The sequence below is a fragment of the Salmo salar genome, chromosome ssa23, assembly GCF_905237065.1.
Source record: "Salmo salar chromosome ssa23, Ssal_v3.1, whole genome shotgun sequence".
Classification (NCBI taxonomy): domain Eukaryota; kingdom Metazoa; phylum Chordata; class Actinopteri; order Salmoniformes; family Salmonidae; genus Salmo; species Salmo salar.
The window spans coordinates 35,776,032-35,802,046 of record NC_059464.1 but is presented as its reverse complement, the minus strand read 5'-3'; the positions used below and the strand labels follow the sequence as shown (position 1 = coordinate 35,802,046).

Genomic DNA, 26,015 nt, shown 5'->3' with positions numbered 1-26,015 from the left:
TGTGGCGTTCTGCATTAGCATCGAACAGCCCCCGTGATATGCAACTTTTCAGGGAAGTTAGGAATCAATATACACAGGCAGTTAGGAAAGCAAAGGCTAGCTTTTTCAAACAGAAATTTGCATCCTGCAGGACAAACTCCAAAAAGTTCTGGGACACTCTAAAGTCCATGGAGAATAAGAGCACCTCCTCCCAGCTGCCCACTGCACTGAGGCTAGGAAACACTTGTCACCACCAATAAATCCACGATAATTGAAAATTTCAATAAGCATTTTTCTACGGCTGGCCATGCTTTCCACCTGGCCACCCCTACCCTGGTCAACAGCCCTGTACCCCCCACAGCAACTTGCCCAAGCCTCTCCCATTTCTTCTTCACGCAAATCCAGATAGCTGATGTTCTGAAAGAGCTGCAAAATCTGGACCCCTACAAATCAGCAGGGCTAGACAATCTGGACCCTCTCTTTCTACAATTATGAGCCAAAATTGTTGCAACCCCTATTACTAGCCTGTTCAACCTCTCTTTCGTATCGTCTGAGATCCCCAAAGATTGGAAAGCTGCCGCGGACATCCCACTCTTCAAAGGGGGAGACACTCTAGACCCAAACTGCTACAGACCTATATTTACCCTACCCTGCCTTTCCAAGGTCTTCGAAAGCCAAGTTAACAAAACAGATCACCGACCACTTCCAATCCCACCGTACCTTCTCCGCTATGCTATCTGGTTTCAGAGCTGGTCATGGGTGCACCTCAGCCACGCTCAAGGTCCTAAACGATATCATAACCTCCATTGATAAGAGATAATACTGTGCAGCTGTATTCATCGACCTGGCCAAGGCTTTCGACTCTGTCAATCACCACATTCTTATCGGCAGACTCAATAGCCTTGGTATCTCAAATGACTGCCTCGCCTGGTTCACCAACTACTTGTCAGACAGAGTTCAGTGTGTCAAATCAGAGGGCCTGTTGTCCGGACCTCTGGCAGTCTCTATGGGGGTGCCACAGGGTTCAATTCTCGGGCCGACTCTTTTCTCTGTATACATCAATGATGTTGCTCTTGCTGCTGGTGATTCTCTGATCCACCTCTACGCAGACGACACCATTCTGTATACTTCTGGCCCTTCTTTGGACACTGTGTTAAATAACCTCCAGACGAGCTTCAATGCCATACAACTCTCCTTCCGTGGCCTCCAACTGCTCTTAAATACAAGTTAAACTAAATGCATTCTCTTCAACCGATCGCTACCAGCAGCTGCCCGCCCGTCCAGCATCACTACTCTGGACGGTTCTGACTTAGAATATGTGGACAACTACAAATACCTAGGTGTCTGGTTAGACTGTAAACTCTCCTTCCAGACTCACATTAAGCATCTCCAATCCAAAACTGAATCTAGAATCGGCTTCCTGTTTCGCAACAAAGCGTCCTTCACTCATGCTGCCAAACATACCCTCGTAAAACTGACTATCCTACCGATCCTTGACTTCGGCGATGTCATTTACAAAATAGCCTCCAACACTCTACTCAGCAAATTGGATGCAGTCTATCACAGTGCCATCCGTTTTGTCACCAAAGCCCCATATACTACCCACCACTGCAACCTGTATGCTCTAGTTGGCTGGCCCTCGCTTCATATTCGTCGACAAACCCACTGGCTCCAGGTCATCTATAAGTCTTTGCTAGGTAAAGCCCTGCCTTATCTCAGCTCACTGGTCACCATAGCAGCACCCACCAGTAGCACATGCTCCAGCAGGTATATTTCACTGGTCACCCCCAAAGCCAATTCCCCCTTTGGCCGCCTTTCCTTCCAGTTCTCTGCTGCCAATGACTGGAACGTATTGCACATTAAATAAAAAAAAAAAAAAAATAAAATCACTGAAGCTGGAGACTCATATCTCCCTCACTAGTTTTAAACACCAGCTGTCAGAGCAGCTCACAGATCACTGCATCTGTACATACCCATTTGTAAATAGCCCATCCAACTACCTCATCCCCATACTGTTATAATTTTTTTTAGCTCCTTTGCACCTCCTTTACCTCATTTTCCCACACTGTATATAGACTTTATTTTCTCTTTGTTTCCTTTTTGTGTTATTGACTGTATGTTTGTTTATTCCATGTGTAACTCTGTGTTGTTGTTTGTGTCGCACCGCTTCGCTTTATCTTGGCCAGGTCGCAGTTGTAAATGAGAACTTGTTCTCAACTAGCCTACCTGGTTAAATAAAGGTTAAATATTTTTTTTATTTTTAATTCAGATCAATCTCAGCTATCACTGACCCAGTCATGGGTGCATGCCCAAGACCCTAGCATGAATGTTCTGAACTTAGTGTGCTTGAATACACCCTATCCTACCTCACAGCCCTGAGCAGAAATAACATTATATAAAACAACAATCCTGAAGATGCTTAGCCTTTAAATTCAACCAGCAATATAAGTGAGTTGACTGGGTTGATTCTGGATTTCAATACTTTTCTGTCAGAGGAAAGAAGAGCCTGATTGATTTGAGCTCATTTTGCAGACAACAGAAGTCCGTAATAATTGATTGGTAATCATTTTCATCATCAATACCACATCACCTTCTGCAATCTGGTGTTGCTTCGTCATTTCCTTACATTTTCTCATACAGTAATCCTGCAGCTTCATAAAGTATCTGGCAGCAGCACGAAAGGAAATCATCCAGACTTCCTTTTGAAACTAGGATATATAGTACCTTCAGAAAGTATTCATACCCCTTGACTTACTCCACATTTTGTTGTGTTATAGCCTGAATTCAAAATGGATTAGGTAGATTTTCTTGCTTTCCCATCTACACACAATACCCCATGACAAAGTGAAAACATGTTTTTTCTGTGCAAATTTATTGAAAATGAAATACAGAATGATATAATCTCTCTTTCGTCTAAGTCTCTAAGAGCTTTCCACACCATTCCGCAACATTTGCCCATTATACTTTTCAAAATTCTTCAAGCTCTGTCAAATTGGTTCTTGATCGTTGCTAGACAACCATTTTCAGGTCTTGCCATATACAGTACTGTATTTTCAAGTAGATTTAAGTCAACTTGGCCACTCAGGAACATTCACTGACTTCTTAGTAAGCAACTCCAGTGTAGATTTGGCCTTGTGTTTTAGGTTATTGCCCTGCTGAAAGGGGAATTAATCTCCTAGCGTCTGGTGGAAAGCAGACTTAACCAGGTTTTCCTCTAGGATTTTGCCTGTGCTTAGCTCCATTCCGTTTCTTTATTCTGAAAAACTCCCCAGTCCTTGCCAATGACAAGCATACCCATAACATGATGCAGCCACCACCATGCTTGAAAATATGAAGAGTGGAACTCAGTGATGTGTTGTGTTTGCCCCAAACATAATGCTTTGTATTCAGGACAAAGTGAATTTTTTGCCATATTTTTTGCAGTTTTACTTTAGTGCCTTGTTGCAAACAGGATGCATGTTTATAATAAAATATTGTATTTTCAGCTGGTGTAAAAAAATTCAGCAAAAGACACATAAACATAACTTTAAAACGTAAAGCATAGAAATACTGTAGCACATAGAAGAGATCTACCGTTTCCGACTTGCTTTCAATGAGAATGACAGATCTATAACGCACATTTCTGTGAATTTTGTTGGGTTGCCCCAAAAAGTTACGTATTGCAGCTTTAAACGAACTGTTTTAAAGTCACCATTGGCCTCATGGTAAAACCCCTGAGCGGTTTCCTTCCTCTCTTCTAACTGAGTTACGAAAATCGCCTGTATCTTTGTAGTGATTGGGTGTATTGATACACCATCCAACGTTCAATGAATAACTTCCCCATGCTAAAATATCCGGGGTTTTTTTGCAAGGCATTGGAAAATCTCCCTGGTCTTTGTGATGGAATCTGTGTTTGATATTTACTGCTCGACTGAGGAACCTTACAGATAATTGAATGTGTGGGGTACAGAGATGAGGTAGTTATTCAAAAATCATGTTTAAGCACTTTTTGCACACAGTCCATGCAACTTGTTATCTGACTTTTTTTTACTACTGAACTTATTTAAGCTTGTCATATCAAAGGGGTTGAATACTTGACTGAAGACATTTCACTTTTAATTAATTTGAATACATTTTTTAAAACATAACCCAGGCTGTAACACAACAAAATATGGAAAAAGTCAAGGGCTATGAATACTTTCTGAAGGCGCTATATAGGGACTAACACTTGCTTTATATAGAACATAATCACCGCCAGCATCACTTTGATTGTCTGCATAGAAATATATACCTCTAGATAGTCTGATATATTTTCTCTGATTGGCTGTTTGTAATTAGGTCAATGAACCTCTTAAAAGACAAATCCATGAATTAAAGATTGATCTATGCTGCCAGTTTGGCATCTGCAGTGTCTCAGGAGTTCCTTAATTCTCATTGGAGAGGCTCCTTCCATAATGAGAACCTAGATCTGGAAAATACTACCATAATACATGAGTTAATATAGTCAAATCATCCCATCACCTAGTCACAGCAAAAAAAATGTATTGATCATAGAACATCATAACTCGATAGGTATGGTTACTATAACATCGGCATTTACCTGGTTATTCCATAATAGCCTAATTAAAGACACATAGGCTAGTGGAAGTTCTATTCCCATTACACAAAATGAAAATGGGACAAGGACAATTTTGACATGAATGAAAAGAGCATGTGACGTGGGAGAGTCTCAAATAGAATGAGCAGAAAATGCTTTGTCGTGCAGAAAAGGAGACCAACTAGGCTACTCCAAAGAGGATGTAGGCTACTCCAAAGAGGATATAGGCTATCTGTCAGCTGACTGCACTCACCATATTTTGAGGGTCTGAGCATGGAGCATTTCAGGGCAAGCAAATACTTGGTTTGAAGTGCCTTTCACTGTACCTTGCCGTCGGTTCTTGTTGTCGCAGTCTACTGTTGCCTACCTGCCACGGCATTCCAGGATAATTAGCCTACATTTTTCACCTACTGGCGCTTTGCCAATAACAGCTGCTCACCGTCATAGCGCGATAGGTACGCGACCTAATCCAGCAAGCAAACGGTTTGTCACATGACTGTGCTCACCATGAGTTTATTTCCGCGTTCATTCGGTACAGAATGATTTGATAGAGAGAGGTGCATACCTGAACCGTTACGGTCCGCAAAACGCGCCGCCGAGCCAAGGCGACATTCTGAGAGGGGACCCCGGCATTAGCATTGCCTGGACACACGCTGCAGCAAGAACATGCTCACCCGGGTGAAATCAGCTGTGGCCAATTTTATGGGCGGTATGATGGCTGGCAGTTCGAACAGTGAACCTCTCGGTGGCTCCGATTTACCGCTGAAATACCCGTACACAAGACCGGAGTTTCTGGGACTGTCACCGGATGAAATCGAGTGCTCGGCGGATCATGTTGCTCGGCCGATACTCATTCTGAAAGAGACGAAGAGGCTTCCGTGGGCCACTGGTTATGCAGAGTAAGTATGCGTCCATCTTTATTAAGTCGCAGCAGGTTATAGCATGCACATTGCACTACCTGCACCAGAGGAAGCGTAAACATCAGCCTCATTTGATTGTGCCCCAGTTAGTTCCATGGGAATAGGCTATAATTGCGTCTGTCAGTGTAGCCTGCCACACTAGTGCAGGGGTTGGCAACAGGCAGCCCTTGTGCCAAAACTTGCCCGCAAGTGATTTTTATTTATTTAGGATTTACGTTTTTTTTTTGTCAAATCACCAGGAATCCAGGTACACATTTGTTTAAATTAGGCAATCTTTTCCCAAGAGACATGATCGTGTCGCAATGTAATCAAGGTATTAAATTATTGTTATTTTCAAATACAATCTATTTTGGGGCTTTGTTATGGTCAATTTGTAGTGTACAAATTATTATAATTATGTTCTGACCCGACCATCCATTCAGACAAAAATCGTCCAGCAGCTTAATCTAGTTGCCTACCCAGTGTTATGCCACCCATAAGGACACTACATCACCACCAAGTCTAATGGTAGAGCTCTAAAATTCTAGCCCCATGGGTGCTGCCATAGAGTTGCATTAGAAGTGCCCATCCAAGAAGGCTCAAGGTCGTTGGCCACAGATAAAATTGTCAAATCATGTTACATGTACAGTCGCTTTGATTGGACTGATCATGTCAACGTCATACTTTCAATCTTAGCTAGCAGTCATCATCATGAATCAAATCGACAATCTACTGGCAAATCCTTTTTATATGAAGTGAAATTACAGATAAAACGTATCGGTGCTCATCGGCCATTGGACATAAACATTACACAACAAGTTGGAAATCTCAAATTCAACAATGAGTGGTTTGAAAGGAATCAGTGACAGTGGCTAACTGCCAGCATTGTAAAGCAATCACTAGCCTGCTATTTAGTGGATTGGCTGTGTGGTCTGAAATCTGGGAGTAAGGGGCTCTTTTCCAAGTTTAAAATAATAAACATTCAACATTGGCCATGCTGTCAATGAAGCATGATTTGTGCCGCACTCAAAACAACTTAACTCGGAAATGTGAAAACTTAACTTCAGTGAGTTCAGGACAACTGGGAAGTCGGGAATAAAGGCGCTCTGACTGGGAAAATACGGTTTGGAAGGTCATCCAACTCGGAATTGTAAATCTGTCCCTCTTTCTAGAGCTACGACCTGAATATCAATGACGTCAACCTTGTTTTTTTCTCGAGTTCCCAGTTGTTTTGAATGCGCCATAAATCCAGAGAATGCCAGACTGATGACAAAATTTGCCCACAAATGACCGCTGCGCCACCTTCCTGTGAGCACAGCACAACAAGGTGATCCAAAAATGTATTGTATGCTGCTGCATAAATGGTGTAATATGCCAGGGAGACATGTATACTGTAGCTAAGAAAGTAATACTAAGTGTATGTTCTGTAGTAAGATGTTAGTAGCCCATGTGCCTCACCTTAATAATTTGGTCTATTTACCCCTCTTAATTTCGCCTACTGTTCTGACTTGGTGGTGCACATGTAGCCTATAACCTGTTTTAGAGAAATGTAATCATTGAATATTGTAAGAGCTTTCATTGTCTGCTTATATGCCCCCCTTATTTGTCCTACAGTTCTGACTTGGTGTACAAGGAGAACAAATAGGTATATTGACTACGTCCGTCGTCGCTCATTAATGTCTTAATCGAAATTACGGATTACCTCTTATCCACTCATCGTTCCCTTATGCCATAGTTTATACATCTCAATTCTCAGTAAAAACCACATTTGTTTAAGCAAGTCAGGTATATCGGCTATGTCTTTTTTTTTTGAGGTGGAAAATGAGGCTGAATTAACGGTTTCGCTTCCAGACAAGGCTCTGCTGATAGCCAGGTGTAGCAGTGGTAAGATGTTGGGACAGCTTTATGTAGGCCCTAACAGTTTGTGGGTACCGTTTGTCACCATTATAGTGCAATTCATGTATTGTTTAGTGTTGTGGCTTTGCTGGCATATGCGTCCCACTTTATATATATTTTTTTGCCCCACCAATATTTACATCGCCACTGAGCCTACCCATGATGAAATCGCCACTGAGCCTACCCATGCAATAGTGGGTGCAAAGGTTGCCCCTTGATGTCTGAAACGCAAACAGATAAAAACGCTTGTATTTACTTAATGACATTTCATGGAAATGCCAGTCTTATGACCCAACAACAACAGAGAAACCACCACCAACAAGACAATGATTACATTTTATAGGGTATCTGACAATATAAATGAACTTCAATCAAACAAAGATAGTTTTGTAACACTAACTGATAGGCGTGCCCAGGGAGAAGGAGAGCAGATATAGGTTGACGAGGCATTCCCATTAAAACACAACTCTTACAAATAGATAAAACCCACTCCCATTCTCCCAGTTTATGCCAACTGACACAAACTAAGGGGATCCCCTGATTGAAAGCTGCAATATGCTACTTTTTGGGCAACCTGACCAAATTCACATAGAAATGTGAGTTTTCATTCAAATTAAGTCTAAGAAGTGGTAGATCTGTTCTATGTGTGCTATATTTCTATGTTTCCCATTCTTAAGTTTTAGCGTTTTTTTTACTTTTGGTTTTGTACACCAGCTTCAAACAGATGAGAATGAAGAAAAAAAAAATTCAGGTATGTCACAGCGGTTTAGATGGTACAATTATTTTCTAAACTATATTTGTTTTGTCACAAACTGAAATTAGGCTAACTATTAGAATTTTAGCAACTAGGAAATGGAGGTGCGATTTCTGCATAGTGCATTTTTAACTGATACACAAACATTTATACCTGAGGCCACGCTCTTAATTAACAACAACGAACACCTAACAGGCCATGAGACTGCATTCAAGAGCTCATGCCTGTTACAATTAGTAGGCCTATCCTATTGTTATTGCATTTACCCACACCATACCTCGGGGGTGTCAAACTCATTCCATGGAGAGCCTAGTGTCTGTGGGTTTTAGATTTTCCCTTTCAATTAAGACTTAGACAACCAAGTGTGGAGTTTTTACTAATTAGTGACCTTAATTCATCAAGGGAGAAGTGAAACCCCGCAGACACTCGGCCCTCCGGGGAATGAGTTTGACACGTGCCATACCTGCTGGCTCAGTGGCGAAGCACAATTTTTCTCCAAAATAAATAAAACATTCACTTTTTTTGTGTGGATTTTTGTTGCTGCCATGGGGCAGAGAGACAAATCTGCAGTTGTATAGATAATCTTGAGCTATTTTGCACATTTAGCCATGAGGCTGAGAGAAAATGTTGCTGTTTTAGAGGTCAGGGATTCTTGAAAGATGGGACAATCTCAACTTTTTCCCCACAAATATTTGTCTTAATATTAACATTTTAAATGTATATTTTGATAGACTAAAGTATCAGCTATCACACCATGTAAAGGAACAACCACTATTTTTCTGAAGGCTTCGTCAGATACAATAAAATGCTTTTATTTTTTACAATTATTGTCCAATAAGTGATTAAAGGCCTTGACATTAGATTTTTTAAATGTTTGATCTACAAACTTATTTTTGTTTTGTTTTTGAGTCAGGTTTGTAGGCCTCCTTGCCTGCACACGCTTTTTCAGTTCTGCCCACAAATGTTCTATTGGGTTGAGGTCAGGGCTTTGATGGCCTCTCCAATACCTTGACTTTGTTGTCCTTAAGCCATTTTGCCCCAACTTTGGAAGTATGCTTAGGGTCATTGTCCATTTGGAAGACCAATTTGCGACCAAGCTTTAACTTGCTGACTGATGTCTTGAGATGTTGCTTCAACATATCCACATAATTTTCCTCCTCATGATGCCATTTATTTTGTGAAGTGCACCAGTTCCTCCTGCAGCAAAGCACCCCAACAACATGATGCTGCCACCCCCGAGCTTCACTGTTGGGATGGTGTTCTTCGGCTTGCAAGCTTCCCCCTTTTTCCTCCAACCGATGGTCATTATGGCCAAACAGTTCTATTTTTGTTTCATCAGACCAGAGGATATTTCTCCAAAAAGTACGATCTTTGTCCCCATGTGCAGTTGCAAACCGTAGTCTGGCTATTTATGGCGGTTTTGGAGCAGTGGCTTCTTCCTTGCTTTGCGGCCTTTCAGGTTATGTCGATATAGGGCTCGTTTTACTGTGGATATAGATACTTTTGTACCTGTTTCCTCCAGCATCTTCACAAGGTCCTTTGCTGTGGTTCTGAGATTGACTTGCACTTTTCGCACAAAAGTACGGTTATTTCTAGGAGACAGAACGCGTCTCCTTCCTGAGCAGTATGACAGCTGCGTGGTCCCATGGGGTTTATACTTGCGTGCTATTGTTTGTACAGATGAACGTGGTACCTTCAGGCGTTTGGAAATTGCTCCCAAGGATGAACCAGACTTGTGGAGGTCTACAACTTTATTTTCTTAGGTCTTGGCTGATTTATTTAGATTTTTCCCATGATGTCAAGCAAAGAGGCACTGAGTTTGAAGGTAGGCCTTGAAATGCATCCACAGGTACACCTGCAATTGACTCAAATTTTGTCAATTAGCCTATCAGAAGCTTCTAAAGCCATGACATAATTTTCAAGAATTTTCCAAGCTGATTAAGGCACAGTCAACTTAGTGTATGTAAACTTCTGACCCCCTGCAATTGTGATACAGTGGATTATAAATGAAATAATCTGTAAACAATTGTTGGCAAAATTACTTGTCATGCACAAAGTAGATGTCCTAACCGACTTGCCAAAACTATAGTTTGTTAACAAGAAATTCGTGGAGTGGTTGAAAAACGAGTTTTAATGACTCCAACATAAGTGTATGCTAACTTCGACTTCAACTGTATATATACAAATAGTTTTAATGTCTGTTCCTTGTCTGTGATTTGGATTTTACACTATTTTCTCTCAAGCTTAATCTGTCCATCTATTCTCCACAGTTTTCCATTTCTTAGTAATTTCTCAGCTCTGGTAGACTGACATATTATCTGTCTATGATAATGAAATGCAATTTGTAATACAAGGACACAATGTGCAGGAAGGAGCTCTCCTCTGCATGGATGTTACAGCTTCAACTCCTATGTCCCGACGATTAACCCAATTTAGATATGCAAATGCTTCTTCATCTCAAGCTAGACATGACTACTGGCACAAATCCACAAAACTGACCAAAGCATTTTCACCCAGTGCAAAAGAGTACAATATACAGTATTTAGGCCTAATGCAGTGGTGAGTGATGTTCAAGATCGTCATGGTTTGAACTTCAAAGAACAAAAAGGTTTTCAATGGATCTGTGTTATTTTAAATGACACCAAAACCCCTCTGTCTGCACCCCTCGACTGTGGAATGTTGAGGGTGATACCCGCTTACTCCCTCAGGATTAGAGATCATCACATCTCAATATCATCTCAACTAGCCACTAGGTATGGAGACATTTCAATCACAAGAATGAAAAAAGGATTAGCCTACACTTATAAGCCTACATCAGCCTACACTCATAAGCCTACATCAGCCTACACTCATAAGAAAAAAAGGTGCTATCTAGAACCTCAAAGGGTTATTCGGCTGGTCCCATAGGTGAACCCTTCGAATAACTATTTTTGGTTCCAGGTAGAACTCTTTTGGGTTCCATGAAGAACCCTTTCCACAGAGGGTTCTACACAGAACCCAAAAGGGTTCTACCTGGAACCAAAAAAGGTTATTCTATGGGGACAGCGGAAGAACCCATTTGGACAACCATGGTCATTCAGCACCTACTCAGCATGCATGCTGCAAAGCACCAGATTACACGCCACTTCAAATAAAAGCAATCTAGTCCATGTGAGGCTATGCCCAACATGCCTCTGCCAGCTCTCCGTGTAGGCATGGCACTGCTACACTGCAGTGGATTTGTCAACAGCTGGTTGACCAGCAGGCCGTGTTGTTGTGGTGAGATCTGGCCCATCTCCTCCCAGCCGGAAGCCAGGCCATATTGAGATGATGTGATATCTACTGATCCACTTAGGGAGAGAATAAGCAGTGTCCTGTGCCAAGGAATCACCCCCTAACTGTGATAACCTAGTCATAGGCTGTGTTATAAGAGCTGGGTGCAGGCTGTTGTATTTAACTGATGGATGGAGAAATAATATAATGGATATTGCAGTCTAAACTAAAGCAGCATCCCTCCCCTGACCCGGCCGCTTCGCACGCTCTCTCCCGGTCTGCTGTCAGGTCTTGTTAGTGCTAACATTTCAGAAGGGCAGAGAGTCCTGCTCTCTCTCTCCCTCTCTCCCTGCTTCCTGTCCTGCATTTACATAGCACTCATGAACTGAATGGATAAGGATCAATACATCAGTCGATATGTGTGTCTATGTAGCATGAACACTGCTACTTTGATGACTGGAGGCCGGCAGACATGCATGTCTAAGGGGATGTCGGTCAACTTCAGAGTACCCATACATATCACTGTACTCACATAGATAGTGGATGGGGTAGCACATGATGTAGTAGCATACTGCTTCTACTGTACATCGTTTCTATCTCGTAACAAGGCAGATGTCCACAAGGAAATGAGAGCAGTTTCAGTTCAATTGTCCACCAATCACGGCGACTGTTATACACAGGAACTGCATCAGTCATAATTTTAAGTGTTCTCCTCTCCTAATGTAATGTTATGGTTTGAGCGTGACTTAAATGTGATCCAATCACTCACTTTGGGTTCGAATGATCAATCAAGTCGTGCCTTTGTCATGAAATAGATCCTGACAATGTAATCAGAATGTATAAGAGAGGAATTAGATTACATGAGAAATGTCTATTCTGTCGAATGATCAAGGTCTGCTTGTGAAGTAGGATTACTGGTGATAAGAGAATTGTACTTCTCCTCAGATGCAATTTTCACAATGGAGGCTGGTGGTTTGCTCTTTTCTGCACTGGCTTTGTTCAGACTATGACTGTGATTACACAATCACACCCTTCACATGCCCATTAGTGTTGGGGAGTAGTAAACTACATGTATTTCCACTAGTAATTTAACTACAGTTGCTTTTTTTACAATGTAGCGGTGTAGCTAACTACTGGAACTACACACTTTTTTCCGCAAAAAGAAAATATGGGTGAAGTAGGCATTCCTTTCCTTTTCGGGTTCAGACCTGCCTAATTCTCACTTGAAACATTTATTTTTGTTTTAACAGAAGGTATAATTTGGCCTATTAACATATGACCCCAAAGTGATTGGTTCTTGGAATTTGTAGTCTGACATTTCAGATTTACGTATCATTTTTCACAAAGTAGTTTTTACTTTTTCAAAGTAACAAACGTTTTTTTTTTTTTCGCTCTCTGCGTTGTTGGTCTACAGCTGTTTTACGAAGCATGTGACATACGATTTGATTTATATTTTCTTAAGGGTAGCTTTAGTGTTGCTTAACTTCCTCCAGAGGGGTTTTGGTGTGGCTGAGTTGGTAGAGCATGGTGTGTGCAACGCCAGGGTTCGATTCCCACGGGGGGCCAGTACAAAAAAAAAATCATGAAATGAAATGTATGTATTCACTACTGTAAGTCGCTCTGGATAAGAGCGTCTGCTAAATGACTAAAATGTAAATGTAAATGCAGTGTGAAGTAATTGGTACTGTAGCTTGATAAACTATTTTGAGTAGCTTTCCCAACACTGATGCACATTGATTGTAGTATTCTACTGTGTAACAGTCAAATTCTGACTTCAAAGCCAAGCATATCACTGGCTACATTCCCATATCCACACAAGCACAACACTTAGCAATTTCTAATACATTGACTCGTTTTGATGTGATATGCTCGTGTTGACTGTGGATATTGGAACACAGCCAATGCCCTATTATTAGGATCAGGCAATGGTACACAGTGACGGGTCCAAATGCATTCGGGTCTATTGAAGGTCAGACCGAATAAGTGAGGCCAAATATAGAGGAAGTGGAATGAGGTAACCAACTGAATACCATAATCACTGTCTCAGAAGATGCTGTTCATCCCTTAGGCCTGACCTGGCTGTCCATTCCACTCAGATCAGACTTATCAAGACAAAAGTGTAACACTTGATGGTCCAGCTCTGCAGCTCCCACTCCTTGTAGCTCCACCTCAGACAGTCTGGGCTCAAACACCTAGGGATCATTCATTACAGTATCTTCTTTATCTGTGGTAGGGTTTCCCAAACTTGGTCCTGGGGCCTCCCAGGGGTGCACGTTTTGATTTTTGACACTAGCACATGGCTTTTTCAAATAATCAAAGCTTAATGATGAGGTGATTATTTGAATCAGCTGTGTAGTGCTAGGGCAAAAACCAAAACGTGCACACATGGGAGGCCCCAGGACCTAGTTTGGGAATCCCTGATCTATGGGAAACCCTACTGAGGTGGAGGTCATTTTGTGTAATCTGCCTGGTACCAGAAACACTATTTAAACTAGAAAAGTATCCTCAACCATACAGTACACTGAACCCCTCCCTCTGCAACTGGACCCAGGACTTCCTGACTGTCAGACTCCAGGTGATGAGGGTAGGCAACAAAACCTCCGCCATGCTGACTCATAATATGGGCCCCCCAGGGGTGTATGCTTAAAAAATTGCTATGTTTATTTTGACAGGGAAGACATATTGAGGTCTCTTTTTCAAATGTTCCCTGCATAATATAACATTATACACTAAATATAAACTCAGCAAAAAAAGAAACGTCCTCTCACTGTCAACTGCGTTTATTTTCAGCAAACATAACATGTGTAAATATTTGTATGAACATAAGATTCAACAACTGAGATATAAACTGAACAAGTTCCACAGACATGTGACTAACAGAAATGTAATAATGTGTCCCTGTGCAAAGGTGGGGTCAAAATCAAAAGTAACAGTCAGTATCTGGTGTGGCCACCAGCTGCATTAAGTACTGCAGTGCATCTCCTCCTCATGGACTGCACCAGATTTGCCAGTTTTTGCTGTGACTTGTTACCCCACTCTTCCACCAAGGCTCCTGCAAGTTTACGGACATTTCTGGGAGAAATGGCCCAGTCCTCACCCTCCGACCCAACAGGTCCCAGACGTGCTCAATGGGATTGAGATGCACAGCATTGAGATTGCCTGCAATGACAACAAGCTCAGTCCGTTGATGCTGTGACACACCGCCCCAGACCATGACGGACCCTCCACCTCCAAAATAATCCCGCTCCAGAGTACAGGCCTCGGTGTAACGCTCATTCCTTCGATAAATGCGAATCCGACCATCACCCCTGGCGAGACAAAACCATGACTCGTCAGTGAAGAGCACTTTTTGCCAGTCCTGTTTGGTCCAGCGACGGTGGGTTTGTGCCCATAGGCAACGTTGTTGCCGGTGATGTCTGGTGAGGACCTGCCTTCCAACAGGCCTACAAGCCCTCAGTCCAGCCTCTCTCAGCCTATTGCGGACAGTCTGAGCACTGAGGGAGGGATTGTGCGTTCCTGGTGTAACTCGGACAGTTGTTGTTGCCATCCTGTACCTGTCTCGCAGGTGTGATGTTCGGATGTACTGATCCTGTGCAGGTGTTGTTACACGTGGTCTGCCACTGCGAGGATGATCAGCTGTCCGTCCTGTCTCCCTGTAGCGCTGTCTTAGGCGTCTCACAGTACGGACATTGCAATTTATTGCCCATCTGCAGTCCTCATGCCTCCTTGCAGCATGCCTAAGGCACTTTCACGCAGATGAGCAGGGACCCTGGGCATCTTTCTTTTGGTGTTTTTAAGAGTCAGTAGAAAGGCCTCTTTAGGGTCCTAAGTTTTCATAACTGCGACCTTAATTGCCTACCCTCTGTAAGCTGTTAGTGTCTTAATGACCGTTCCACAGGTGCATGTTCATTAATTGTTTATGGTTCATTGAACAAGCATGGGAAACAGTGTTTAAACCCTTTACAATGAAGATCTGTGAAGTTATTTGGATTTTTACAAATTATCTTTGAAAGACAGGGTGCTGAAAAAGGGACGTTTCTTTTTTTGCTGAGTTTACACACACACACACACACATTACAATACAAAAACAGTCATGGGAAGTACAAACAAAACCAGCACAAATCAACTAGAAAAACTGTTACATTCCTCCACAAATAAGTCCCCAATCAATGCTTTAAATTGCCCGAACGGTACCAGAACATCAAGATGAAATGTACTTTGAATCAATGCTTTAAATTGCCCGAACGGTACCAGAACATCAAGATGAAATGTACTTTGAATCAATGCTTTAAATTGCCCGAACGGTACCAGAACATCAAGATGAAATGTACTTTGAATTTTGTTGACAAAAATACGATGCATTAAAACTAAATGCAGCTTTACCTAGCTCAGTGGAGACCCTAAGAACCTCAAGTTAACCAATCCTGTGAACGGGTTAGGCAACTCTGGTGTATCTACTCGACAGCAAAGTTAGCTAAGACGGAAGTTTATGAAGTAGGGCCTTGTAAACAAAAAGGAGGAATGTGGTGATCTGCGGGTGTTTAGCGAAGTCCAGCCAACCTTTTGATGCAGTAGTGAGTATCAAAACTGTTACGTGTAACAAAGGCACTATGGTAGATGGCATCCAAAGGTTTAAAAGTAGTGGCAGCTGCACTTTGATAAATAATATCACCATAATCAAGAACAGATAAAAAGGTTGACTGAATAATCTGTTTACTACTGCTTAGAGAAAGGCACTATGTTTGTGTAGAAAAAGCAAACTTTAAATCTTAGCTTCTTAACCAGTAATTTGTTTTTTAAATGTGAAATCCATATCAATCCAAATGCCTAAGTATTTATATGCAGGAACATGTTCGATTGGAGAACCATCTGATGAGTCAACAGTGCCTTCGTGAAGTATTCAGACCCCTTGACTTTTTCCACATTTTGTTACGTTACAGCCTTATTTTAAAACGTATTAAATAGTCCCCCCCCCCATCAATCTACACACAATACCCAATATTGAGAAAGCAAATACAGGTTTGTAGAAATCTGAAATAGTACATTTACATAAGTATTCACACCCTTTATTCAGTACTTTGTTGAAGCATCTTTGGCAGTGATTACAGCAGGGAGTCTTTTGATTGGGGAGTTTCTCCCAATCAAATCAAGTTTTATTTGCCACACGTGTTTAGCAGAAGTTATTGCGGGTGTAGCGGAATGCTTGTGTTCCCAGCTCCGACGGTGCAGTATTATTACTTGTTAGATATCTAACAATACACACAAATGCATCTAAAGGAATGGAATTAAGAATATATCAATATTTGAGCTAGCAATGTCAGAGCGGCATAGATGAAGATACAGTAGAATAGGATGGAATACAGTATATACATATGAGATGAGTAATGCAAAATATGTAAACATTATTAAAGTTACTAGTGTTCCATTATTAAAGTGGCCAGTGACGATTTCAAGTCTATGTATATAGGGCAGCAGCCTCTGTGCTAGTGATGGCTATTTAACAGTCTGATGACCTTGCGATAAAAGCTGTTGTTCAGTCTCTTCAGTCCCAGCTTTGATGCACCTGTACTGACCTCGCCTTCTGGATGACAGCAGGGTGAACATGCAGTGGCTCGAGTGGTTGTAGTCCTAGATTATGTTGTTGGTCTTCCTGTGACATCGGGTGCAGTAAGTGTACAGGAGGGGCTAAGCACGCATCCATGTGGGGCCCCAGTGTTGATGATCAGCGAAGTGGAGGTGTTGTTTCCCACCTTCACCACCCGGGGGCGTCCTGTCAGGAAGTCCAGGACCCAGTTGCACAGGGCGGGGTTCAGACCCAGGGCCTCAAGCTTAATGATGAGCTTGGAATGTACTATGGTGTTGAATGCTGAGCTATAGTCAATGAAAAGCATTCTAACATGGGTATACCTCTTGTCCAGATGGGATAGGGCAGTGTGCAGTGCGATTGCATAGTCCATTGGGGCGGTAAGCAAATTGAAGTGGGTCTAGGGTGTCAGGAAAGGTAGAGGTGAGAAGATCCATGACTAGTCTTTCAAAGCACTTCATGATGACATAAGTGAGTGCTACGGGGCGATAGTCATGTAGAGATTGAATATGTCCGTAAACACTCCAGCCAGGTGGTCTGCACATTCTCTGAGGATGCGGCTAGGGATGCCGCCGGGGAAATTCCGATCCCCATCAATCCCGATAGCCTGAGTTCTGTCACTAAGATACTCATGAAACCATTAACTGGCGTCAAAGCTCAGGCCTATGGAGGACAACTTATTCAATAAAATAGCATGATCAACAGTATCAAAAGCTTTTGACAGGTCCACAAGCAAAGCAGCACATTTCATTGTAGTGTCTGAAGCATTGACAAGATCATTAACAGCTAAAGTGGTTGCTGGAATAGTGCAATGCCCTGATTTGGTTTACATTGAAAAAACATTTCTCAGATAAAAAAAATAGTGAAGTTGTACATTTTACTAAGAATTCAAGAATCTTAGCTAGACAAGGAAGCCTTGAAATGTAGCGATTTAATTATTAAGATCACTACTATCCCGGATTATGGAGTGGCAAGAAGAGTGGGTTATTAAGCAAACAATGATGGGCGCTGCACACTTAAGCAGACCGGGATCCAATTAGTCGGCCCCTGTGGATTTCTTGTCTATTGCTGTAGCAAAGCGTCCAGAACTTATTTTTCTGTAAATAGCCTAAAAGAAATGGTTTGACTATGATTTCTCTTATCATTCAGTAGGTTTCCCCTATCAGCTTCCAGCCCAATATCATTGTGAATTGCCTTAGAAGTTCTTTCAAAGAGAGAGCCTGCTGAAATAAAATGTTCTTTAAAAGCATCAATGATGGTATTTTTCCTGTAATGAGGCCAGTGTCTGAATTAATTTGTTGTGGCAAAGAGGAGGAAGTAGAACCCTTTTTTGTGATTTGACAGTTTTCCAGAATGTAGCGGGTTCCCATTACAATCTGAAAGAACGGTTACATAATAATCAGATGTAGCCTTTCTGATTTGTCTTACACAATGATTCCTCAGTTGCTTAAAAGCTTGCGAGTCCGGGCCTAACCCTGTGTTCCTGGCCTTGACCCAAGCATCATCTCTTTTATGAAAGACTTCTTCTGATAATGCCGGAGTGTACCAGGCATTCGGTCTACCTTTCAACCTTTCATTTTTTTGAAGGAGCATGGTTATCCACAATATTATAGAAGACATCTTAATAACAATGTATTTTATTTTTGCTCAATCTGAGAAGGGAGGCCCACCCATGTCTATGCCAAAGGAAAAGCCCATCCATGCCTACACCAGAAAGACACATCAATCTCAGATAAAGCAGCTGAGTAAGCGAAACAGCGCCCCTCTGTCTCGGTATGTGTAGACCATGTATCTGATGCTGTCTGGACAAAGAGAGGATGGAATGTCATACTATTTCTGGCCAGACCGCATCAGATACATGGGTTACATATAGCAAGACAGAGGAGCACTGTTTCGCTCGCTGTGCTGTTCTCTCCGGTGAGAGAGTTTCAGCAGAGGAAGAGTCACTCTCACCAAAATCTGTCCAGAATAAGCCTAATGTGTTTCTATGGGCATAATATGCAGACCTAAGCTTGTCGCCTGCCTTTGCGCCTTTAGAACAATGCCTCCCATTGTTAGGATGGAGACATGAGCATCTCGTCATTACATAGGCTACAGATCTCTGGTTTTAACCACTTGTGATTTGGAAAGTTGACTGTTGCGCAGTTTGCCAAAATGATAGAATTACTCCTGTCCAAATAAAACCATTGAAAATACTTCACCAGAGAGCATGACTTAGCCACAGAGGATCATTAGCTTCTGTAAAAAAAAAAAAATAATAATTGCTGTGGATTATTTCAAATCACAAGTGCTTAGGCATTGGAAAGCCCACAATTTGGGCAGCGTGCGTGGCAATAGGCGTAGCTGATTGAGTTGCGGCTGTGAGTGAAAAGCACCTTAAACAATGCCAAAACCATTGTTTGTTAACAAGAAATTTGTTGAGTGGTTGAAAACCGAGTTTTAATGACTCCAACCTAAGTGTACGTAAACTTCAAATTTCAACTGTGTGTGTGTATGTGTGTGTATATATTTATTATTTTGTTCTGGACTGATGGCCTGCATCTGATGGTCAGTTTGAGGGGAGGGAGCAGCTGAGAGGCTGCCTCTCACCTGACTCACCATCCCTCCGCTCTCCCTCTACTGATGGTGAAATTCAAGTCGCACTACATTATTTCTGCCTCATGCACCAATTCATGTTGCTACTCCTATGACCAGAGAAAGTGAAATATTCCTTGATATTAAGAGACACAAGCTGCTAATAATAACAAAGCAGGCTTATCGGATAAATTTGCTATATTCATTCATTACAGCTGCAGTGCTGGTTGTGGCGTGAGTGGAAGTAGGGAGAAGGCACATTTTATGGCCTATAAAAGTGTTGAACAAAGTGTTGACAGTGCTGAATAACAACTTAAACATGAACTTACTCATAAAACAGTAGCTCTTTGCTGTATTCATTGAGTCTTTCTAGTCATGGTTTTGAAATATCACAGTATCAACTTTGCTGTGCGTTCAAAGCTTATTCTTACAGTCCATGGCTCGAGGAAACTGTGCAGACATGTTGATCTGAGCTATCTGATTGGACAGCGGTAGGCCTATAGGTGCACTTGATTTGCTCTCTGGGCCTGCCGGGTAGGTGGAGTTCTACCTTCAGACATGAAATGGTTAAAAATGGGACACATGTTGCCTTCCCGGCACTAGGGCTACTGAATCAAGTGCACCTACCGCCAACAACATGAAATGAAAAAAAAAAAAAGAATCTATAGGAATGCAAGGCTTTATCGTTGGTTTTTTTACAGAAATGTTTGGTGATCGACTAGGAATGCCTTGGAGAACGACCAGTCAACCGTCATGGACGGGTTGGTGACCACTGATACCACTGTGACCACTGAAATATTTTTGAAGATAATGTGTCTTGAAGAGTCATTTAAAATGTTGAGGCAAGAAGGGGAGAGGTGTGTGGCGAAGACATGGCACATCTCTCTCCAGAAATCAGGCGCTCAGCTCTCCAGAATGTGCTCAGCTGCCTCCCGCCAATTCTTGCTCATTTATTGTTGCATTGTATGAATTGTTTGTTTACATAAAGTATCCACTGGTTCAGATTTACCTGCTGTCCTTAATGTACGAGAGAAATGAATGTGTGTCTGCTTCCCATTGGCCTCTCTCTCCCACAGGGTGATCAACGCGGGGAAGAGCCATCTGAACGAAGACCAGGCGTGCTGTGAGGTGGTGGTAGTGAGGAGTAGACCCAGTGCCGGGGGCAACTCCACCTCCAACAGGCCCCCTACCACCCGGAGGAGGTCCTCCCTGCCCAATGGAGAGGGGCTGGGGCTCAGGGAGAACGCTGTGAGTAGCACCCCCTTTCCAGACGTAGTCTAACACCCTGGGGCATTCCCTCTCATTCTATCACATCAGGACCTGTAGACTCTTCTATTCCCTGGCCTCACATCATCCATAGTCTCTTATCCAGCCTGACATATAAGCTTGGTAAACGAGGCGAAATGAGGCTACAGTCCACTGCCTTCCAGCTACAGCAGTGGTCGCTAAGCCTGGTTCTAGAGCGAGCTGCAGGGTGCGGTGTGCAGGGTTGTGATATTCCAGCACTAACACACAGGATGTGAAGACAGCGCTGGGCTGGAATGGCAAACACACTTGACCATGTCAACTAATCTGCAAAATGATGGTTAGCTGAAAGGGGAGTGTAAGTGATGGACGGGAACAAAAGACTGCAGACTAGTAGCTGTGTTCCTGTAGATGACCAGGACCAGGGTTGGTTCCAGAGCTGCAGACTAGTAGCTGTGTTCCTGTAGATGTCCAGGACCAGGGTTGGTTCCAGAGCTGCAGACTAGTAGCTGTGGGCCTGTAGATGACCAGGACCAGGGTTGGTTTCAGAGCTGCAGACTATTAGCTGTGTTCCTGTAGATGACCAGGGTTGGTTCCAGAGCTGCAGACTAGTAGCTGTGTTCCTGTAGATGACCAGGGTTGGTTCCAGAGCTGCAGACTAGTAGCTGTGTTCCTGTAGATGACCAGGGTTGGTTCCAGAGCTGCAGACTAGTAGCTGTGTTCCTGTAGATGACCAGGACCAGGGTTGGTTCCAGAGCTGCAGACTAGTAGCTGTGGGCCTGTAGATGACCAGGACCAGGGTTGGTTTCAGAGCTGCAGACTATTAGCTGTGTTCCTGTAGATGACCAGGACCAGGGTTGGTTCCAGAGCTGCAGACTAGTAGCTGTGTTCCTGTAGATGACCAGGACCAGGGTTGGTTCCAGAGTTGCAGACTAGTAGCTGTGTTCCTGTAGATGACCAGGGTTGGTTCCAGAGCTGCAGACTAGTAGCTGTGTTCCTGTAGATGACCAGGGTTAGTTCCAGAGCTGCAGACTAGTAGCTGTGTTCCTGTAGATGACCAGGACCAGGGTTGGTTCCAGAGCTGCAGACTAGTAGCTGTGTTCCTGTAGATGACCAGGGTTGGTTCCAGAGCTGCAGACTAGTAGCTGTGTTCCTGTAGATGACCAGGACCAGGGTTGGTTCCAGAGCTGCAGCCTAGTAGCTGTGGGCCTGTAGATGTCCAGGACCAGGGTTGGTTCCAGAGCTGCAGACTAGTAGCTGTGGGCCTGTAGATGACCAGGACCAGGGTTGGTTCCAGAGCTGCAGACTAGTAGCTGTGTTCCTGTAGATGACCAGGGTTGGTTCCAGAGCTGCAGACTAGTAGCTGTGTTCCTGTAGATGACCAGGGTTGGTTCCAGAGCTGCAGACTAGTAACTGTGGGCCTGTAGATGTCCAGGACCAGGGTTGGTTCCAGAGCTGCAGACTAGTAGCTGTGGGCCTGTAGATGTCCAGGACCAGGGTTGGTTCCAGAGCTGTAAGTCTAGCCTCCTGTCCCTCTCAACCCGTTCTACTCAGGCCCACTCAAAGCCTACACCAATATAGACCTACACAAGTGCCCCATTTAATCACTTCATCAGACAGTGAAATAATACCAGTGTAGAGTCCAGCATGATGTACTGTTTTTGGCATGCTCTATGTTGTACATTGTAGACTGCTTGCAAACAATAGTTTTGCAGCTACAGTGGGATATGAAAGTGTTTTAGGTACATGAAGTCAAGTGATGTATTTGTATGCATGTGGTTTGTATGCATTTGTTTTGTTCTACTTAAATTCCTGTGTGTCTGTGCATGCCGGACCACACAGGAATATATGTATATTTGATAGTCTCTGAGATGTACACAAGCTTCCTATGTGTGTGCTGCAGTTTTCAGGTCTACCACTGAAAAAACAAAACAGTATGTGTTTGTGCTTGGGGAATATCTGTTTCCTTCTGAAATACTGTGTGTGTAGGACGTAGAGCCCGGACTGACCTTCCACTACTGGGGTCTGTTTGACGGCCACGCGGGCTCAGGGGCAGCGGTGGTGGCATCTAAGCTGCTCCAGCACCACATCATAGAACACCTCCAGGAGGTCCTGGATGTCCTGAGGAACCCGGCCCAGCTGGCCCCCATCATCCAGGGGGAAGAGCCCACCAACTACCACCTCACCCCCACCACCCACCGGGGCATCACCAGGGCCGCCTCCCTGCGGGGGGCTGCAGGGGCCCCCGGCTCTCCCAGCCACCCCCCGCCCACCAGGTTCTTCACAGAAAAGAAGATCCATCACGAGAGCATGGTGATGGGAGCCATTGAGAACGCTTTTAAAGAGATGGTGAGTTCAGGGCTATGTTCAGTAGGAGAACATTGTAGATGGAAGTGTAATGAAAAGACTGGACGTGATTCCTTGTTTTACATGTCAGAGACGGGCATGTTTGTTCTACATCTATTTCTACCTGAACGTTCCTCTACGTTGTGGCCTGTTGAACTCCGGTCTGAAGGAACGTATTTTCAATTGTGCTGGGTGATGTTCTGAGAATAAGGGACTCTACACATATTAACCATGCATTAATTAGACATTAATTATAGCATAAGGGACACCGCAGCATCAATTAAATACAGCACATTCACTTTAAGAGACATCGCGGCACACTTTAACTATTCATTATCCGTTCATTATCTGCTCAGTTGATGGACATTGATCAGCGGCCTCTCGGCAATTACAGTATTATTTTTTCTGCCGATTTATATAAGCAGTTGGCATACTGAGATCAACATCGCAACCCACTGGGAATAGGACTAGTAAGCATTGTATGAATGCAGCTTCCTTCTTTATTTCTAATAAAGCTGTCTGGTTTTTGTCCATACAGACGTTCTCTGCCTGTATGGTTGAAGTAGGTTAATTAAGCAATAAGGCACGAGGGGGTGTGGTACATCAATCACTGGCCACTTTAATAATAGAACACTAGTCATGTTTAATAATCTTTACATATCTTGCATTACTCATCTCATATGTATATACTGTATTCTATACTATTCTACTGTATCTTATTCTATGCCGCTCTGAGATGGCTTGCCAAAATGTTTATATATTCTAATTCCATTCCTTTACTTTAGATTTGTGTGTATTGTTGTTAGATATTACTACACTGTTAAAGCTAGAAACGCAAGCATTTCACTACACCCGCAATAACATCTACTAAACGCATGTATGTGACAAATAAAATGTGATTTATATGGCCAATAAATATATAATGCCTTAGGGCTGTTCTTAAGTACAACGCAACACAGAGTTCCTAGATACAGCCCTTAGCCGTGGTATATTGGCTATATACAGTTGAAGTCGGAATTTCACATACACCTTAGCCAAATACATTTCAACTCAGTTTTTCACAATTCGTGACATTTAATCCTCATAAATTCCCTGTCTTAGGTCAGTTAGGATCACCACTTTATTTTAAGAATGTGAAATGTCATAATAATAGTCGAGAGTTATTTATTTCAGCTTTTATTTCTTTCATCACATTCCCAGTGGGTCAGAAGTGTACATACACCTAATTAGTATTTGGTAGCATTGCCTTTAAATTGTTTAACTTGGGTCAAATGTTTCGGGTAGCCTTCCACAAGCTTCTTACAATAAGTTAGGTGAATTTTGGCCCATTCCTCCTGACAGAGCTGGTGTAACTGAGTCAGGTTTGTAGGCCTCCTTGCTCGCACACGCTTTTTCTGTTCTGCCCGCAAATTTTCTATAGGATTGAGGTCAGGGCTTTGTGATGGCTACTCCAATACCTTGACTTTGTTGTCCTTAAGCCATTTTGCCCCAACTTTGGAAGTATGCTTGGGGTCATTGTCCATTTGGAAGACCCATTTGCGACCAAGCTACAACTTCCTGACTGATGTCTTGAGATGTTTCAATATATCCACATAATTTTCCTGCCTCATGATGCCATCTATTTTGTGAAGTGCACCAGTCCCTCCTGCAGCAAAGCACCCCCACAACATGATGCTGCCACCCCAGAGCTTCACTGTTGGGATGGTGTTCTTTGGCTTGCAAGCATCTCCCTTTTTCCTCCAAACATAACAATGGTCATTATGGCCAAACAGTTCTATTTTTGTTTCATCAGACCAGAGGACATTTCTCCAAAAAGTGTGATCTTTGTCCCCATGTGCAGTTGCAAACCATAGTCTAGCTTTTTAGTGGTGGTTTTGGAGCAGTGGCTTCTTCCTTGCTGAGCGGCCTTTCAGGTTATGTCGATATAGGACTCCTTTTAGTGTGGATATAGATACTTCTGTACCCGTTTCCCCCTGCATCTTCACAAGGTCCTTTGCTGTTGTTCTTGAATTGATTTGCACTTTTCGCACCAAAGTACGTTCATCTCTAGGAGACAGAACGCGTCTCCTTCCTGAGCGGTATGATGGCGGTGTGGTCCCATGGTGTTTATACTTGCGTACTATTGTTTGTACAGATGAACGTGGTACCTTCAGGCATTTGGAAATTGCTCCCAAGGATGAACCAGACTTGTGGAGGTCTACAGTTTTTTTTTTCTGAGGTCTTGGCTGATTTTCTTTTGATTTTCCCATGATGTCAAGCAACGAGGCACTGCGTTTGAAGCTAGGGCTTGAAATGCATCCACAGGTACACCTCCAATTGATTCAAATGATGTCAATTAGCCTATCAGAAGCTTCTAAAGCCATGACATCATTTTCTGGAATTTTCCAAGCTGTATAAAGGCACAGTCAACTTAGTGTATGTAAACTTCTGATCCACTGGAATTGTGATTAAGTGAAATAATCTGTCTGTAAACAATTGTTAGAAAGATTACTTGTCATGCACAAAGTAGATGTCCTAACCGACTTGCCAAAACAATAGTTTGTCAACAAGAAATTTGTGGAGTGGTTGAAAAACGAGTTTTAGTGACTCCAACTTAAGTGTATGTAAACTTCTGACTTCAACTGTACCACAAACCCCTGAGGTGCCTTATTGCTATTATAAACTAGTTATTAATGTAATTAGAGCGGTAAAAATAAATGTTTTGTCATACCTGTGGTATACAGTCTAATATACCAGGGCTTTCAGCAAATCAGCATTCAGGGCTCGAATCACCCAGTTTACAATGTTTCTAAACTCCAGGTTTGATTTTAATTTGCTCCATCTTGTGTCTGTGTTCCTCGGCAGCTCCTTAGCATTAAGACGAGTGGGTGTTTTAACAGCTGGCTGCCAGTGATAAGGCATGTTACCCCC

The 26,015-nt window shown here is 42.8% G+C and overlaps 1 protein-coding gene across 1 annotated transcript in view; it reads left to right on the top strand.

Annotated features, from left to right (window-relative positions):
- Positions 1-4,710: 4,710 nt before the first annotated feature.
- Positions 4,711-26,015, top strand: part of LOC106584502 (protein phosphatase 1H) — a 40,008-nt gene continuing 18,703 nt past the window's right edge. The window contains exons 1-3 of the mRNA XM_014169885.2: positions 4,711-5,454; positions 20,591-20,762; positions 22,749-23,108. Coding sequence (XP_014025360.1) covers positions 5,222-5,454; positions 20,591-20,762; positions 22,749-23,108 — 765 coding nt within the window. The 5' untranslated portion in view covers positions 4,711-5,221. The remainder of the gene's footprint in view (positions 5,455-20,590; positions 20,763-22,748; positions 23,109-26,015) is intronic.